The sequence below is a fragment of the Rhinatrema bivittatum genome, chromosome 1 (assembly GCF_901001135.1).
Source record: "Rhinatrema bivittatum chromosome 1, aRhiBiv1.1, whole genome shotgun sequence".
Taxonomy (NCBI): Eukaryota; Metazoa; Chordata; class Amphibia; order Gymnophiona; family Rhinatrematidae; genus Rhinatrema; species Rhinatrema bivittatum.
In genome coordinates, this window is record NC_042615.1 from 194,344,815 (window position 1) to 194,363,622 (window position 18,808).

Genomic DNA, 18,808 nt, shown 5'->3' on the forward strand with positions numbered 1-18,808 from the left:
GTTACTGCAATGGTTGGCCAAATTCAATACTCAGGTTATGGGGCTAGATCTAGTTACCAAGCAAAATACAGAATACAGATCATATCTCCCAAGTGGAGAAACAGTATGAGTCATTGGGTAAATGTGATGCAGCCTTGATTAAGGGTCAGGGATTTTCTCAATGTAGACTGAAGTTTTAGAAAATAACTCTAGAAAATTAAATTTAAGAATACTCAATTTTCCTAAGTCAATTAGCATTTCCCTTATTGAATTACTTAGGAAATTTTATACTAAGGTTCTTAAAGTGCCTCAGGATTCAATTCCACCTATTTATAAGGCCTTCTATATTCCCTCTAGAATGGCTGCTTCCCTATCTAGTAGTCCTCCTATTCAACCCACTGTCTTAGATAATTTGACAGCTATACTTCAAGATTCTTAAATTGAAATTCAAGGTATTGTTACTCTACCTGTAGTATATGCTTTACAGCATGATAGAATTTGGACAATGAAAATGTTTTTCGTGCCTCTGACAAAAGTTTGAGTCCAGCAGCTAGCTTTAGTTCTTGACATTGCTAAGGCAATGCAGCTTTTTTAAGCCAAACAGGAAGGCTGTTTGGCTTAAAAAAAACAACATGTGGTTGATACTGGTGCATCATTTCTTCTTCAATTTCCTTGTAAACATATTGTTAAATTAGGTATGGTGGTTTTCTGCAGAACAGAGATAGAACCCTGCTTATTTCTTCTTAGATTAGCACTCCTATTTTGGTCTGTAATATTGCAGATTGTATTTAATTGGGAACTTTATTTTCATTCATTATATATGTTTATAATTAGTCCCCAATTTGAGGTCTTAAGACAATGATCATGTGTAATAATTTTCATTTCTTTTTTCTTTCCTCCTTTGTCGTTTAATATTTTGTAATGTCAGTTTTGACTTAAATTAAGAAATTATTAAAAATAAAGATTTAAAAATAAAATAAAGCTGTTTGATATTTGTTGAAAGAAAAAATACATTTTATGGCATCATGCTATCATGTGATACTGCAGATTTGTTTATAACCAATAAGCATTACAAGGCAGTCTCTGCCTATCTGCATAAGTTCAGCATAGAAAAAGTCAAATAGAAAAGCACACAATAAGTTACACACAGTATTCTACTACATTTCTTTGAAAAGCAATGCAGGAGATTAGCTATACTAGATCCAAAGTACATTTTGCTAATTTTAAAAAACACATTTATTCCATCTACATTTCTGCTTAGAACCTTTTGCAAGGTAAAATTTTGACTTTGCCGAATGTTCTCTCTGGTAATTGTGATAGCCTTAATGTATATACAGGAAGATATTGGGCATGGATCTTGGCACCTTCTGCCTGAAACTGGCAAATCTGTTAAACTGCCTGAATTGGCTGCTGCTGGTAAATATCACTAAGATTTATAGGTAATATGCAGTGGTAAACAGCATTTATCAGCAGCTGTACTGTCACCTCTACATCAGTAGAGTCTAACAATCCTACCACTAATTAAACAATCAATTTTCATTCATAAATTGCCTTAGCACAAACTCTCTTATCATCATGTTGATTTCATGGGAGCAGGAATATTAGCAGAAGCCTGTTCAAGGTACGCCAGTGGGCCCTGAGGCATTTCGGTGGATTTTTTGTGCTGTGCACTGATGTCTTCGAGGACCTGCTGCCAGTTTCTAAGTTTACTTAAATGTTTCTGGATCAGAGCTTCTTTCCTTTGTAGTTCATTTCTTAGTTCTGAAACATCCTGCAATAGACAAAGTTTATGAATTTCTCATTTCAAAAGATACTTAAAATATGCATTTTTACTATAAAATGTGTAAACATTTTTATACTGCCTTTCCCAACAATATCAAAATCAAAGAAACTGCAGTCTTAGCTTTTTCTCATTAGTAATTCAGATATCAGAAAGCAGATTTAAAAAACTATCATGTTATTTATTTATTTAAAGTCTTTTCTATACCGTCGTTAAGCGGTGCCATCACAACGGTTTACAATATGGCACAAAAACTGTGTGTTAGATCCAGTATCTGGAATTCTAAACTCTTAAACAGGTGCCGTTAATTTACTGTAACAGTTTCATAAAAAATATAATGTGGTGAGTGAGTGTTATTAGTCATGTCCAGTTTCCTTTTACTCGGTTTAGAAAGTAAACAATTTTATGGAACAGATTTATTTAATGTTAATTAGATTGAATGAAGCACTGAATTAAGAAATTTACAGTTTTATGTAGATTACAGGGTTTTTTTTCTGTTTAAACTACAAATATCATAATCCACTCAAATGAAATTCTTAAGTTTTTGGCAAAAACTTTCAGTCTTAAGCTGATTTGACCTGCAAACAGAACACATTTTTATCTTTGAAAGGGTACATGTTAAAAAATGGGTTTCTCTGCTACATCATACCACCTTTTGAATTTTGTAGCTTGATGACCAAAATCTCATAACACATTATATTCCTCTGTCCTAAAATGATGAAAAAGGAGCAAGAAACCTATCACATGAAGACCAAGGCCAATCGTGAAAAAAACATTATGTTTTCCTATTAACTGCATACAACAGGGTTAGGCAACTCCGGGCCTGGAGTGCCACAAGCAGGCCAGGTTTTCAGGATATCTACAATTAATATGTATGAGGTATATCTGCATACAATGGAAGCAATGCATACAAATATACCTCATACATAATTATTGTAAATATTCTGATAACCTGGCCCGTTTTTGAAACTCCAGGTCTGGAGTTGCCTACTCCTGGCATGAAGTGCTTTATGTTTCCACAGAGAAAATACAAGTTAAATATTTGCTTAAAAAATACAATACAAATGCTGAAAATAGAGAAAACTAAAACAGTGAGCAGCTATCATCATACATATTCATTCTAACCTCACCAAACCAACAAGGTGGCTAAATAATTGACATCTCACTATACTCAGAAAGTATGATAAAAATGAGATGTTTAAAATGACATAAAAACAAGATGCAGTCATAATACAAACACCACATCTAAAGTAAATGATAGCCTTACCACATAATGAAAATAATCTACAATTTAAAGAACTCACCTCTTTAATAACCTGCTCTGGTTTTTGAACAGATAATTGTAATCTTTTTTGTAGGAAAAAACATTCAGTTTGTCTTGCAACATCCAGGAATTTCTGAATACACTGATCTACTCCTGCAAAATATCAAATCTGTGTGTGAATGATTTTTAAAGTAAAACAGGGTCTCCTGTGTAGTAGCTTCAATACATTCACCAATATAAATTCAGTAAACATGGGTTTATGAAATCCCATGTTGTCTTAAAACTTTTCAGGGAGACAGTAGATGCTGGTAAATCGTAACTTTACTCCATTTTCTTCAGCTCACTTAGTGATTTTTAGCATCCAATAAATTAAGGATTTGATTTACTAAGGCTTTTTTCCTAATTTGTCTCTATGGAAAAAAATGCTTACTAAATAGGGCTCCAAGTCCAACAAAATACATAACATGCCACAAAACTCAAATTTCATTTTAGCACAAAAGCTTGCATACAAGAGGATAATTAAGGCCAGTGAAGACATCCAGCAATATTTTAAATGCAAATACAAGCTTTTTGTTACCATTCTGATAAACTGTGGGTTCAAAATGTTACAGTGTTTAATTATCAGCCATAAAATACCTGCTTCAACATTTCAGAACAGGGACTCATGTAACAAAAGATTATACTACTAAAGACTATCATTCAGTTGACATCATCTTGTACACTCAAAACAGATTTATACTATGCTCACTAGAAAGACTTAGTCAAACTAGTTGTAAGATGCAAAGTTCTAGGAACTTATCTAACAATTGGATTTTTTCCTGGTTCTGATACCTTTTATTGGAACTCTCTAACAATTATCCAAAGATGATATGGTTCATGAGTTTAAGACTTATAAATAGACCTGTATGCAGGAATAAAAATATTTAGAAAAATACTTTTTTTCCCTTCTATTTTATTCTTTTTTGGGCCTTTACTTTATCTTCTGCATTTTTCTCAGAGCAAAGTAAGCTCTCTAGTATTAGAGGCAGATTCTTTTTTGAAGTTTAATCTTTTTTTGCTTCCTCCTCTAGCCTCTTCTTCCCTCTCTACCTCTTTTGGATTCCAAGACAGTTGCTTCACCACCAGGGCAACCATTGTTAGGGAGTTTTCCACCCATTGTAGAGATTACATACCTGATAATCTCGTTTTCCTTAGTGTATGCAGATGGACTCAAAACAAGTGGGTATAGTGTGCTCGTGCTAGCAGTTGGAGACGGATCTGACGTCAGCACGGGTACATATACCCCCGCAGGAAGTGCAGCAATTCAGTAATCTTCCTTGCAAAAGCTTTATGGATATATGTGTAACTGACCGATTGATTAAATGAACAGGATTACCCTGACCGATTGATAGTAGCTGGAGACCGCCAGTGTTCTCAACCGGAAGGCGTCGACACCCGGCAGGGTGGATGCCCTATTATAAGAAAACATGGCTTACCGTGAGTCGGTGAATCCCCATGTATACCGGCAGCCGGGCGGGATGCTGAGTCCATCTGCATACACTAAGGAAAACGAGATTATCAGGTAAGTAATCTCTACGTTTCCTAGCGTGTAGCAGATGGACTCAAAACAAGTGGGATGTACAAAAGCTACTCCCGGACTGGGTGGGAGGCTGCCCGAGGTCCGTTCAGGATTGCCCTTGCAAATGCCATGTCCTCCCTGGCCTAGACGAACAGACGGTAGAATCTGGAGAAGGTATGGAGGGAGGACCACGTCGCCGCTTTACATATCTCTGCAGGTGACAGGAGCTTAGCTTCTGCCCAAGAGGCCGCCTGCGCTCTGGTAGAATAAGCCTTGACCTGTAGAGGCGGTGGTTTTCCCGCCTCTATGTAGGCTGCCTTGATCACTTCTTTAATCCAGCGGGCGATGGTTGGCCGTGAGGCCGCTTCCACTTGCTTCTTCCCCCTGGGCAGGACGAACAGGTGGTCCCGTCTTTTGTACTGCTTCTGACATTTCCAGATATCTGGACAGCAGTCTGCCGATGTCGAGATGGCGTAGCATTCGACCTTCCTCCGACTACTTCAAACCTTCCGTGTTAGGCAAGGATATGGTTTGGTTGAGGTGAAAGTGTGAAACCACCTTGGGTAAAAAGGATGGAACAGTGTGAAGATGGATAGCCTCTGGAGTGATTCTGAGAAATGGATCACGACAGGATAGTGCTTGTAGCTCTGAGATGCGGCGTGCTGAGCATACGGCCAGCAGGAACACCATCTTCAAGGTTAACAAACGGAGGGACAGGCCTCGAAGAGGTCTGAAGGCAGGTCCCGGTAGGAATTCCAAAACTAGGTTGAGGTTTTATAGGGGCTCTGGCCACCTCAGTGGCGGGCGAATGTGTTTGACTCCTTTCAGGAAACGTGAAACGTCTGGGTGTGTGGCGATGCTGTTGCCGGCACTCCGGGGACCGGAGCAGGATAGCGCTGCCACCTGAACCTTGATGGAATTGAGGGACAAACCCTTCTGAAGTCCATCTTGCAGGAAATCCAAAATGATAGGGATTTTAGCGGCATGTGGATTGGTGCCGTGAGATTCGCACCAGGCTTCAAATACTCTCCAGATCCTTATATACGTTAGCGATGTGGAGAACTTGTGTGCTCGGAGGAGTGTATCTATTACCGGCCCGGAGTATCCTCTTTTCTTCAGTCTAGCCCTCTCAATGGCCAGACCGTAAGAGAGAATTGAGCTGGATCCTCGTGGAGGATGGGACCTTGCGCAGCAGGTCCCTGTGTGGAGGCAGGGGTAGTGGATTCCCTGCCAGTAGTCTTCTCATGTCTGCGTACCAGGGTCTTCTTGGCCAGTCCGGGGCCACTAGAAGAACTAGGCCTCTGTGCCACTGAATCTTGTGTATGATGGCTCCCAGCAGGGGCCATGGGGGAAAGGCATATAGCAGGATCCCCCGAGGCCATGGCTGTACCAGGGTGTCGATCCCGTGGGAGAGAGGATCTCGCCTGCGACTGAAGTATCTGGGTACTTGAGCGTTGGACCTGTCCGCTAGTAGGTCCATGCCTGGAGTCCCCCACCGATCCACAATCATCTGGAAAGCTGTGGGCGACAGCTGCCATTTCTCCGGGTTTAGGCTTTCTCTGCTGAGGAAGTCTGCCGTGGTGTTGTCCTTCCCGGCGATGTGGACGGCGGAGATGTCCTGGAGATTTGCTTCCGCCCAAGACATCAGGGGGGCTATTTCTAGGGATACCTGTCGGCTTCTGGTTCCGCCCTGTCGGTTGATGTATGCCACTGCGGTGGCGTTGTCAGACATCACTCGGACCGCTCTGTTTCGAAGTCTGTGGGCACATCGCAGGCATGCTGGCCTGACTGCCCGTGCCTCTAGTCCAGAGCTTTCCAAACTTTTCATGTTGGTGACACACTTTTTAGACAAACATAATTTCGGGACACAGTAATTCAGTCTACTAGCAAACCAGAGGTTAAAGGTTAAACGAACAAAATGTATTTCGACAATTTATGTTTCCTTAAATATATACATAATAAAATGTTTCACGACACAACCTATCTTCTGAAAATCTTTCATTTATATTAAAAATATATACTATTCCAAGATTAATGTTATTGTTATAATTTATGAGTAACAATAATAAAACAAAGTTATTGTGTTATTCAATTTACCTCTAATGAGATATATGAACTTGATGGGATGAACACAGCTTTTGAATATTTGGTGTTAATAAGAAAGTCCAAAGGGTCTTCTGCGTAATGTCACAGACACTGACACACTCTCAAGCTCTAAGACACTCTCTCTCCCTCCACACACACACTCCCACACAAACTCTTACTCCCCTGGATTTTCTCATACATACTCTCTCTGGCTCCCTCACATACACACAAACACACACACCCAGGCAAGCTCCCAGTCATTTTCACACACTGAAACTGACCCCCAGGCAGGCTTCCATTCATTTTCACACCACTCCCTCAGGCATGCACACATTCATTCTCACACACACAGACCCCCAGGCAGGCACCAATTCATACTCACACACACATACACCACACACAGGCCAGCACCTATTCTCACACATACAAACCCCAGGAAGACACCCATACATTCTCATACACAGACACACCCTCAGGCAGGCACACACTAAAGGCAAACCCCCTCTCTTTCTTTTGCCAGCAACCTCGGAGCCTCTCTCATTCCTCTGCTGCCACTGTCACTGCTGCCGCATGGCTATTGGGGAGGCGCTGATTGCTGCTATTGGCACTGAAGCCCATTCTGCTGCCTCCTCTGTGCAGGCCCCGTGGGTTTCCACTTCCTCCAGTTGATCTCGTACATTATGAAATCAGCATAGAGAAAGTGCTACTCTTGCACATTACCAAAGATTACACGCACACGATCGCTCAACTCACCTCACACACGCACACGATCGCTCAACTCACCTCACACACGCACACGATCGCTCAACTCAGCTCACACACGCACACGATCGCTCAACTCACCTCATACATGCACTCTACAGGCCCTCAGCCTCTCTCTTACCTCTGGGCTCCTCTTCACGGGTCGCTGCAGGATGGGCTCTGCAGCGGCCCTGATCTTCTCGGGCCGATCGCGGCGGCGACTGCAGCGGCCCTGATCTTCTCGGGCCGATTCGCGGTGAGGACCCTGCTCCTCCTCTTCGCTCCCCGCTGCTGCTCCTCTTCTGCACGCGGCTGATGCTCCTCCCCCTTTCTGCCCGTGCGGCTCCGGCAACATTTTTCTTCTGGGGCCGCATGGGCAGGAAGGAGGAGGAGCACCTGCACGTTTCTTCTTCCGGCCGTGGCGAGGTGAGCTCCACCACGGCCATGCCGATCTTCCTGCAGCGATATTTCACTGCTCAGCCGCCAGTGGGATGAGCTCCACCGGCGGCTGCATTGGCTCCCATTTGCCGGTGTGTCACGTGCCCCGGGCTTGCGCGACACACCGGCACACCTCAGGCGACACACTAAAGTGTCGCGACACACACTTTGGAAAGCTCTGCTCTAGGGAGATGTCAGCTTTGAATCCTGACTGATTCCATCTGCTGGCAGGCGAGCATAAACCATTGGTCCTGAGTCCATCTGGCTACACACTAGGAAATTCTAATACATTGTAATCAAGACGAGAATATCATGATCAACAGCATCAAAGGCTGAAGCAACATCCAGTTGGACCAAGAGCACTAAATAACCCATATTCATCTCCTGGGGCAGATGATACAAAAGGGAAACTAAAAATGTTTCTGTCCCACAATTTTTACACAAAACCTAGCTGGTATTGATCTAGGATTTTATTATTCCAAATACTGATCCAATTACTGAGGGCTGACAAGTTTGAAATTGGGCAAAAATTAGCTAAATAGTTGGCATTGTTTGGGGTGGAAGAATATAGTCAGGTTTAGTAGGCAGGTAGGAAAGGTTAGGGAAAACTCCTGGAGTGAATGTCCTCCTGGCCTACCAACATAAGCCTCTCAGATGGACAGAGTGGACATTAAAGCTTAATACCTGTTCCCAATTATGTTTTTTTTGTTTGTTTGTTTGTTTTAACTTCAGCATTGCAAGAGAGAAGGAGTGCAGAAATTCTGAAACTGCACTATCAAAAGTTATTTTCTCAACAAGAAGGGCTGGGACATCAAGGCATGCCACATTGGGTACACAAATCATGGAAGGCCTCACTACGTGTCCAAAGCCCCTCTACCCAAACGAAGGTGGAGAAGCAACACCCATACCTCCGGCACCCAAGGTCCACACTTGTTCCAACCAAAAGAACCGAGAAACATATTCTAACATGTTAGAGTTCTATAAAAGAAGGGGTCTGAGAGCAGAATCCTGGCACAACCTAGCCCCAATGCACACAAGACTAGAAGAAGAAGAGCCCAGTCTCAGTTTCCAGAAGTCTTGTACTGCTGGCCATGGTAACAGGACAACTCACCAGGAGTGGTTAAGAGGAGAAAACTGTGGACTTTCAGATAAGCAACCATTATTTCATATCAATATGGTATGGGGAACCAAGCATTGATACTTTATAGGAACCGGTAATGAAATGATGTATACCCTTCTCCAAATCTTTGGATTTATACCAAAGAGTCAGTGCGAGTATGTACTGCCGTTATCCTGCTCTCCAAGTGAGCTTCACCACAGGACACATGATTTGTATACTTAGTACAAAATAGATAGGTGCCAAACTCTTCATCACCATAAACTTCCTGTAACAATTTCAGTGCATGGTTCATTTACATCCTTCTGTATAGGTCGTATTACAGCCTCTTTCAGAAGATTTGGAACCTGACACTAAGCAAGGATTTATTCACTATCTGCACAATAAAACTACACACAATTGTTGCCATGTTAGTGATAATCCAAAATGATACAGGGTCAAGAGGGGAGCCCACAATTCCTCATTGCCCCAGTGTCTTAGAAACATTATCTTCCTCCATTAATTTAAAAACAGATCACCTGGCTACATTAGTAAAATGCATACTTACCAAATCAATCTGGCCAAGTCTTTGCACTTGGTTATAAAGATTAGTAAGCTTTTTTTTTTTTGTAACGTAAAAATCAGCCAATGAATTACAAGTCACATCTAGCACATCCAATCCTGAGGGTTTTGGTTTTTTTTTTTAACTAGAGAGTGAACTACCTTAAACAAATTCCCTAGACTGAAAAAGCTTTCCTGGCTTCCACAACTGTAGCTCTATATTATTTTGAACATACCAGAATTCACCTTAGCTTTTTCCAGTTACACTCTAGACCAGAGCTTTCCAAACTCTTCATGTTGGTGACACACTTTTTAGACAAACATAATTTCGGGACACAGTAATTCAGTCTACTAGCAAACCAGAGGTTAAAGGTTAAACGAACAAAATGTATTTCGACAATTTATGTATGTTTCCTTAAATCTATACTAATAAACGAAGCTTGACCGACGTGCCGCAAATGCGCAGTAGAGACCAGCTCTACCGCGCATGTGCGGGCGAGCACGTCGGTCTGAGCCAGCGTCAGAAAAAAAGAAAAAACAATGGCGGCGTCCAGTGGCAGCAGCGGCGGCGTTGGGTGGCGGCGGCGGGTGGCGGCGGCGTTGGATGGTGGCGGCGTCCGGTGGTAGCGGCGGCGGCGGGTGGCAGCGGCATGGCGGCGTCCAGCGGCGGCGAGTGGCAGTGGCGGCAGCGAGGGAGGAGAGAGAGAAGGAGGGACTGACAGAGAGGGAGGGACTGAGTGGAGGGGAGGAGAGAGAGGGAGTGGGACTGAGTGAGAGGGAGAGAGGGAGTGGGACGGAGGGAGAGGGGGACAGAGGGAAGGAGTGGGACTGGGGAGAGTGGGACTGAGGGAGAGAGAGGAGGGAGTGGGACAGAGGAAGGAGTGGGACAGAGTGAGAGGGGGAGGGAGTGGGACTGAGGGAGAGTGAGAGGGAGGGAGGGAGTGGGACTGAGGGAGAGGGGGAGGGAGGGGGAGGGAATGAGACTGAGTGGGAGGGAGGGACTGAGTGAGAGGAGAGGGAGGAGTGGGGGAGGGATGGTAGGGGGGTGGAGGGAGAGAGAATGAGGGGGAGGTGAGAGACAGAGGGATGTAAGCCCTTTAACGGCGGTGGCAGCGAGGAGGAGAGAGAGAGGGAGGGAACAGGACAGAGAGAGTGAGGGACCGAGTGAGAGGGGAGGAGAGGAGAGAGGAGAGAGGGTAGTGGGACTGAGTGACGAGGGAGAGAGGGAGTGGGAGTGGAGTGGGGAGGGAGGGAGTGGGCACTGAAGGAGAAGGGGGGGACTGAGTGAGGGGGGAGGGGAGATAGAGGGAGAGGGGAGAGGGAGTGGGACAGGGAAGGAGTGGGGACAGAGTGAAGGAGTGGGACTGAGGGAGAGGGGGAGGGAGTGGACTGAGGGAGAGTGAGTGGGACTGAGGGAGGGAGGGAGAGAGGGGGGAGGGAGGGAGCTGAGTGGGAGGGAGGGACTGAGTGGAGGGAGAGGGAGGGAGTGGGAGGAGTGGGTGAGAGGGGTGGGAGGTAGGGGGTGGAGGGGAGAGAGAATGAGGGGGAGGTGAGAGACAGAGGGATGTAGCCCGTTTTAACGGGCTTAACGGCTTGTATATACATAATAAAATGTTTCACGATACAACCTATCTTGTGAAAACCTTTCATTTATATTAAAAATATATAATATTCCAAGATTAATGTTATTGTTATAATTTATGAGTAACAATAATAAAACAAAGTTATTGTGTTATTCAATTTACCTCTTTAATGAGATATATGAGCTTGATGGGATGAACACAGCTTTTGAATATTTGGTGTTAATAAGGAAGTCCAAAGGGTCTTCTGCGTAATTTTAAAAAGCTGGCCAGTTTCACACTATAAAATTATTTGATAGCCTCATTCAACTAATTCCATATGGCTATGAGAGTGAAGACTGGAATTTATAGGAAGGGACAGAATGTCAATATAAATCCTGCACCTCCAGTTCTGTAACTCTGTGCATCCACTGAAATTCCCCCAAACAATGGAGCTTGAATGTTTCCCTTACAGCTCATCATACTAAAAGATGTTTTCAAATTCTGGTGTCACCTCACAGTAACAGCAGCACAAACACCTTCCACTGCCAGGCACATTGTGAACGAAAATAAAACCTCGCAAAAAAAAAAAGACACTCAAAATCTATACTGCAATCCCATCATAACATAACAGTAATAACACCAAGGACTCTAACAACAATAACCCTACCTGTGATAAAGCAAGGGTAAATATTATACTGGGTCCTAGAATACCAATACACCACCTACTGAGGAAACAAAACAAACCAAATTGCTATAGATCCCTATGCTAGCGAATTTCTCATCATGGTCACACACACAGAGCAGAGACAGACCCTCACCAAATACAAAATAAAGGAGCACAAATTAGACAAAAACTGAAATGGAAACCCCAAGAAGCCAGATTCTGTGTATTAATAATGGAAAAACAGAACCACCATTCCTCATAAAACAAATAAAATCAAGAAACATAAAGCATCAGTTATAATAGTAAAACCATACTAATAAAAGAATATTTTAAAACTACTGATAAATAAAATTTCTATTCATTAAAATCATATACATTGTTTACAATTTCCCCAAACACCAATAAAATATTTCAAAACAGCACATATATCAAATAACACCCAATAATTAAAACTAATAAGGATTTTAAAAAGCCCCTGCTGTCCATACGTGGGAGCTCTTGATTTCCAGTCATCCTGATATTGTCAAGGATTAGGAGGTTATCCCCTCTCTCTCACACATACTCACATTTCCATTCTCTCTCACACATACACTGTCACATACATACACATTCATGCTCTTATACCCACCATAACTTCTCGCTCTCACAGACACTGACACACTCTCAAGCTCTAAGACACTCTCTCTCCCTCCACACACACACCCCCACACACAAACTCTTACTCCCCTGGATTTTCTCATACATACTCTCTCTGGCTCCCTCACATACACACAAAACACACACACCCAGGCAAGTTCCCAGTCATTCTCACACACTGAAACTGACCCCCAGGCAGGCTTCCATTCATTTTCACACCACTCCCTCACCATCCCCTAGGCAGGCACCAATTCATTCTCACACACACATACACCACACACAGGCCAGCACCTATTCTCACACATACAAACCCCAGGAAGACACCCATACATTCTCATACACAGACACACCCCCAGGTAGACTCCCATTCATACACATGCACACACTAAAGGCAAACCCCCTCTCTTTCTTTTGCCAGCAACCTCGGAGCCTCTCTCATTCCTCTGCTGCCACTGTCACTGATGCCGCATGGCTATTGGGGAGGCGCTGATTGCTGCTATTGGCACTGAAGCCCATTCTGCTGCCTCCTCTGTGCAGGCCCCGTGGGTTTCCACTTCCTCCATGTTGATCTCGGAGATTGTGAAATCAGCATAGAGAAAGTGCTACTCTTGCACATTACCAAAGATTACATGTGCCAATCAGTAAAAAGTAATTTATTTCTTTTTTTTACCTTTGCTGTCTGATCTTTTTCTAATCGATTGGTCACAGGCTTTTTTGTTCCACCTCCCCTTTCTTATTTTTTTGCCAATTCCTTTCATATTGTCTTTTTTTCTATTTCTTTTCTCTCCATCTATCTTCTTCCCTCAAACATTGTCAGGTTCTCATTCTCACATGCTTTCTCTCTCACACACACACACAAGCTCTCACTCTCACAGGCTCTCTCTCATACAATCATTCATACAGTCTCTCTTGCACATGCTGTCTGACTCTCACACACACATAGGCTCTCACATGCTGTCTCTGCAAACATTCAGGTCCTCACTCCCACACACAATCTCTCAACTCACCTCATACACGCACACAATCTCTCAACTCACCTCATACATGCACTCTACGGGCCCTTAGCCTCTCTCTTACCTCTGGGCCTCCTCTTCACGGGTCGCTGCAGGATCTGCTCTGCAGCGGCCCTGATCTTCTCGGGCCAATCGCAGAGACGGCAGCGGCCCTGATCTTCTCGGGCCGATCCGCGATGGGGACCCTGCTATCGGGCCTCCTCCTCTTCTCGCCCGCTGCAACAACAGCGCTGCTCCTCTTCTGCACGCGGCTGACGCTCCTCCCCCTTTCTGCCCGTGCGGCTCCGGCAACATTTTTCTTCCGGGGCCGTATGAGCAGGAAGGAGGAGGAGCACCTGCACGTTTCGATGTGACCTTTTTCTTCTTCGGGCCGTGGTGAGGTGAGCTCCACCACGGCCATGCCGATCTTCCTGCTGTGTGTCTCCGGCACAAAGCACAGCGATATTTCACTGCTCAGCCGCCAGTGGGATGAGCTCCACCGGCGGCTGCATTGGCTCCCACTTGCTGGTGTGTCACGTGCACCGGGCTTGCGCGACACACCGGCACACTGCAGGCGACACACTAAAGTGTCGCGACACACACTTTGGAAAGCTCTGCTCTAGACTCTGCAATGACTTTCACTTATTACTCAAGTCAACTGAATACCATGAGAGTTTCTTCTGCCCCATAGCCATACAAACCAAATATTCTGGAGCTACTTGATCGTAGATGGCTTTTAACTGACCAGGCCAAAGAGAAATAAAGCCATCAATTGAAATTTCATAATAGTTAATTTAAAGCCCACCTGTTCCCATTTCTCCTTAAATTGCTTCAGATTGGGTCTAACTTTCTTAAATTGCAAGCCCTTCTAACTACAGATGTTGTAACTAGCACATTATCTTTAATGACGTAATAATCCAACCATAAAACTGAAGAAATCACTAGATCAGAAAATGTTTGTCAAGCATACACACAAATGATCTAGACACAAAATTAAATCCAGTATGTGGCCTAAATGGTGGGTGGAATTCCTAAAACACTCATCAGTTCTAAAATGTGCTGAGTTAAAACAGAAGCAGTGTTATCTACTAGCATATTTAAAATAACTTTATCACGAATTGTTGACAAATTCAAACTGTCACAAAACTGCAAATTCTTCTCCAATTTTCAAGCTGGCGGAGCATATATTAAACAAAATTGCAAATCTGAAGTCTTCATCAACATGGCATCCACCCCATCACATACTACTACTAATAGCCTTTCCAATAAACTTAAATTTATAAAATACTAGAACTCCACTCCCACACTTACCTTTCTTCATGTGCCCCTGGAAAGAATAACCTGGAGAAATTTTAACAAAGTCAGAGTCTGTATGCCAAGACCCAGTAACAAAAAAACTGATCTAAATCATTATCTTGTAACATGTCAGTAATCTCTAATTCTTGATGCCTGACTGATTGAGCATTTATATAGCCAAACAATATGTAATCCATGCTCTCAATTACAACTCCATCCATCTCCATTCTATTACACATTTTAGGCATAATCAACCATCTTGAAAGTTTCCTGTACTGATTATATTACTACCTACTATATATTCCATGCCCTTAAATCATTCATCTAAAATTGGGGCACATAACTATAAACAACTCAGACAAACCCAAGTACATAGTACAAACTTTTGTGCAAAGCTGAAACATAACCCTTAAAATAATAAAAACAACAAATATAAAAATGAAATGTCCCAGACTCCCATGACTACTCAGCAGTCCTCAAAAGGGCAGGCCGCCCTTCACAGAAAAAGATAGTCCTGCAATATTCTCAGACCCCAGTAAATCCGCTGTCCTCTTTGGAGCCAAGTAGATAGAGTCCGTGGATCCTCCAGTTTGAACCCCAGGATTTGACTGAACCACCACAGGTGAAAACTCTCAAGCACCTTAATGTGACATCAGTACAATACTGGTTTCACATGTTTTCTTAGAAAATTACCATGCACTGAGGTGTGCTGATATATCAGCATCCAGCTGTACATGAAAAAGCAGCTATTTCAATTTATTTTCTTTGCTTGGACTTGGGCTCCTAGAGCTCTGGGGGAGGGAGGGTAGTTACTCAGCTCTTTTTGATTCTATATCAACAACCAAATACACAAACTATTATAAGCAAATCAAATAATAAAGCATCAACACATACATTGAAATAGGAACCGAATAATTTCCTAAGTTTTTAAACATTCACCCCTCAGCTCCACCCCCCTTCCCCAGCATCAAACAACACACAAGACAGCAAATCACACAGTAGAATCTAAATCCTTATTTTACAGCTCGTTTACATTAATTTAAAAAAAAAATAAATTCCAAACATACTGAAAAAGCTGAAACTATATCCCTATGTAGTGCTATCATCTACCAAAACAACTATGCAAGGAGGAAACGATCGACACATCCACATTCTTTCAACAGAATTCAATTCTGCATTTGGCAGCAATGAAAAGTTGCTTATTTAACTTATGCTTCCAAGTTTACTTTCCCTGTTAAATGTAACTATGTTCTTCCTGTTCAACCTATTGTTTTTTGGTTACTGTTCATGGTTCAGTTCCCCAATTCGATGTAAACCGATCTGATATGGTCTCTACCATAAAGGTCGGTATAGAAAAGTGTTAAATAAATAAAATTTTATTCAAAACATCTGGTACTGGTAGACAGAAATGAAACATTCTGGAACTCTAAAGAAGGGTAACTTTAGTTATATCAAAAGTAAGGGCCTGAACTGTTTTCCAAAAATGTATAAACATTCTCTCCAAAAAGACATGGAGCCCCCATGGCCACACAGTCAAGTGATTATCTTTTCTAAGCCCAATTGAAGCCTACCAATTTTACATACTGGCTTAAAGGCTCATAATTATGTTATTTCAATGCCATCATTTGTCCTTTGGTTTTCTTCCTCTGCACAATTTATAGCTTGGTCACAAGCCCACTGGTCTAGAGGAGTTATATAGTTTAAGCATAAAAGTTTCCTATACCATCCTAGCTCACACACAGGGACTGAGCAATCCCAATTGAAGTGGATACCTCAATCAGGTGTGATCAAAAAGGGATTCCCGAGACACTTGCCACTCAAGAGCTGAAAGCACTACCTCCATCTACACTCCTAATTGATATGAAGAGTTCATTTTAAGCAAAGTGACAGATCTCCTACTGAGTATATTATTACTGTAGGGCAACTAAGCCAATCCACTGATACCTTGTTTTACAGTGTTTTCTAGAGAGAAAGAAAAACAAAAATTTAAGAAACTTGTCAATGTGAATTATATATTTCTATTGAACAACCTCATCAAGCTAGAGCAGTACACTTCAAAATTAAATTTCATAAAGGATTGAGGCTCACCAGTTCTAATTTCTTCTTGATCAGTACCATTTACATAGTCTTGGCTTACAAGTGAAGCAAAGCAAGCCTAAAGAGATATTAAAAAAAAAAAAAAAAGTTAGATTCAAGTAAACAAAATAATCAAATGCTACTTTACAAACAGTTCTATATTCATGTAACAAATTTTCAGTTGCACATTTTCAGATAATCACCACTCTTACATCTATGTCTCTCTGGTTATCTAATAATTTTTCATTGTTCCCTTAATACACTGGAAAACCAAAAAATGCACACTTAACTATTTTGAACTATCATATGCTGCTCTGGAGCCATTTCATCATAAACATTATGTATGGGAAGAGTTCCATAGAATTATATCCAACTATATCAAATCTATAGAACTCTTCCCAATTAACACGCCTTCCATTTCCCTATAAAATCATCTGATTCAACTCTAGGGCATTTTTTTTTTACGAAGCGTCAGTGAAGCCCCCTGTTGAAATTTTATCTTGCACTCATTTTAAAAGTGATTTAAAAGAAGTCAGACCAGATAACATCATGGATTGAATCAGTCGTGCACAATCATCTTGGTTAAACAACAGGTCCAATGAATGTCCAACTCTGCGAGTCTGTTCTTGAACCAACTAAACAAAATGTGTAGTGACAAGGGTCAACAGTAAAGTTTGTGTGCAAGCAGAAGCTAGATCATCTAAGGGTAAATTAAAATGCAACAAATATCAGGTTGGTAAATTTTTCAGCTAATGAAGTTACAAAGTCCATAAAGTTAAGTAACTCAAACCCAGAGCTGTCAGAAGAACAATACAACACACCCATTCCAAAACTCTGAAACGTTGGGCTTTTATTGGTGGTGGAACGTCAACATCAATTACTGGTAATTTTAAATCCTTCAGATAAAGAATTAGCAATACTCCACCCTTTTTTTTTTCCTGCAGGGCCAGTGCAACATAATGCGGTGTACCCACAGCAATCTGCCTAAGTAATACAGCATCATGATGCCACGACTCAGTTACAAAGAAAAGGTATAAATTCCATTTGTCTATCACCTCTACTATATAATCCTCCTCCTGCAATATTGATTGGGCATTTATATAGCCAGCCTAATAGAAGGACGTTTTCTAGAATTAAAAACGTGTCTTGAAGGGTACAACAATGCGTTGCCCCTCAGGGCTCTTTTACATGTGATTGTAACCCAGCATACCTACTTCTCCTCATCACTACCAAGATGTTATATCCCATTGGCAAACAATATTTAATCATAATCCCAAAATTAAGTTTTTGTATTATGTTACATCCTTTCACTTTAACTCTATATCATTAAGATCCGTCTCCAACTGCTATCAGGAATACACTATACCCACTGGTCCTGAGTCCATCTGCTACACGCTAGGAAACAGAGGGTAGTAATTCCCGTGCTTCTGCTAAGAGTAGTAACCATCGCACCGAGGGTTTACCCTGATGTACCCTTTTCTTCATTTCTATCCTCTAGCCTTTAGTGACCCAAAGTGTTTATCCCATACCCCTTTGAAATATTTGACTGTTTTTATCTTCACCACCTCCTTTGGAAAGGCATTCTAGGCATCCACCACCCTTCCCCATGAAGAAATATTTCCTGAAGGTGGACCCGAGTCATCCCCTTCCCCCTCCTGGAGTTTCATTTCGTGACCCCTAGATCTGTTTCCTTTCCAAGGGAAAATGTTTGAAGTTCGTGATTCATTAAAACCTGTCAGGTATCTGAAGGTCTCTATCCTATCTCCCCTGCACCTTCTCTCTTCCAGGGTACACAAATTTAGGTCCTTCAGCCTCTTCTCACAAGTCATTTGATAGCGACGCCCCACCATTTTGGTTGCCCTTCTCAGGACCACCTCCATCTTGTCTCTGTCCTTTTTGAGATACAGTCTCCAGAACTGAACACAGTACTTCAGGTGAGGCATCACAAAGGACTTGTAAAAGGGGATTATCACTTTTTTCTTACTGGTTATTCCTCTCTCCATGTAGCCCAGCATTTTCCTGACTTCAGCTATTGTCTTGTCATATTGCTTCACCGTCTTCAGATCACCAGATGCTATCA

At 42.3% G+C, this 18,808-nt stretch overlaps 1 protein-coding gene across 2 annotated transcripts in view; it reads right to left on the reverse strand.

The window, feature by feature from the left end:
• Positions 1–971: 971 nt before the first annotated feature.
• MED28 (mediator complex subunit 28) overlaps positions 972–18,808 on the reverse strand; it is a 37,197-nt gene continuing 19,360 nt past the window's right edge. Inside the window, exons 2-5 of one of the 2 annotated variants that reach the window (XM_029590472.1) lie at positions 16,741–16,807; positions 14,668–14,697; positions 3,064–3,176; positions 972–1,750 (exon numbers count right to left, since the gene is read on the reverse strand). In XM_029590472.1, the coding sequence (XP_029446332.1) occupies positions 1,553–1,750; positions 3,064–3,176; positions 14,668–14,697; positions 16,741–16,807 (408 nt within the window). In that variant the 3' untranslated portion in view covers positions 972–1,552. The remainder of the gene's footprint in view (positions 1,751–3,063; positions 3,177–14,667; positions 14,698–16,740; positions 16,808–18,808) is intronic. The other variant, XM_029590481.1, reaches the window with a different exon arrangement.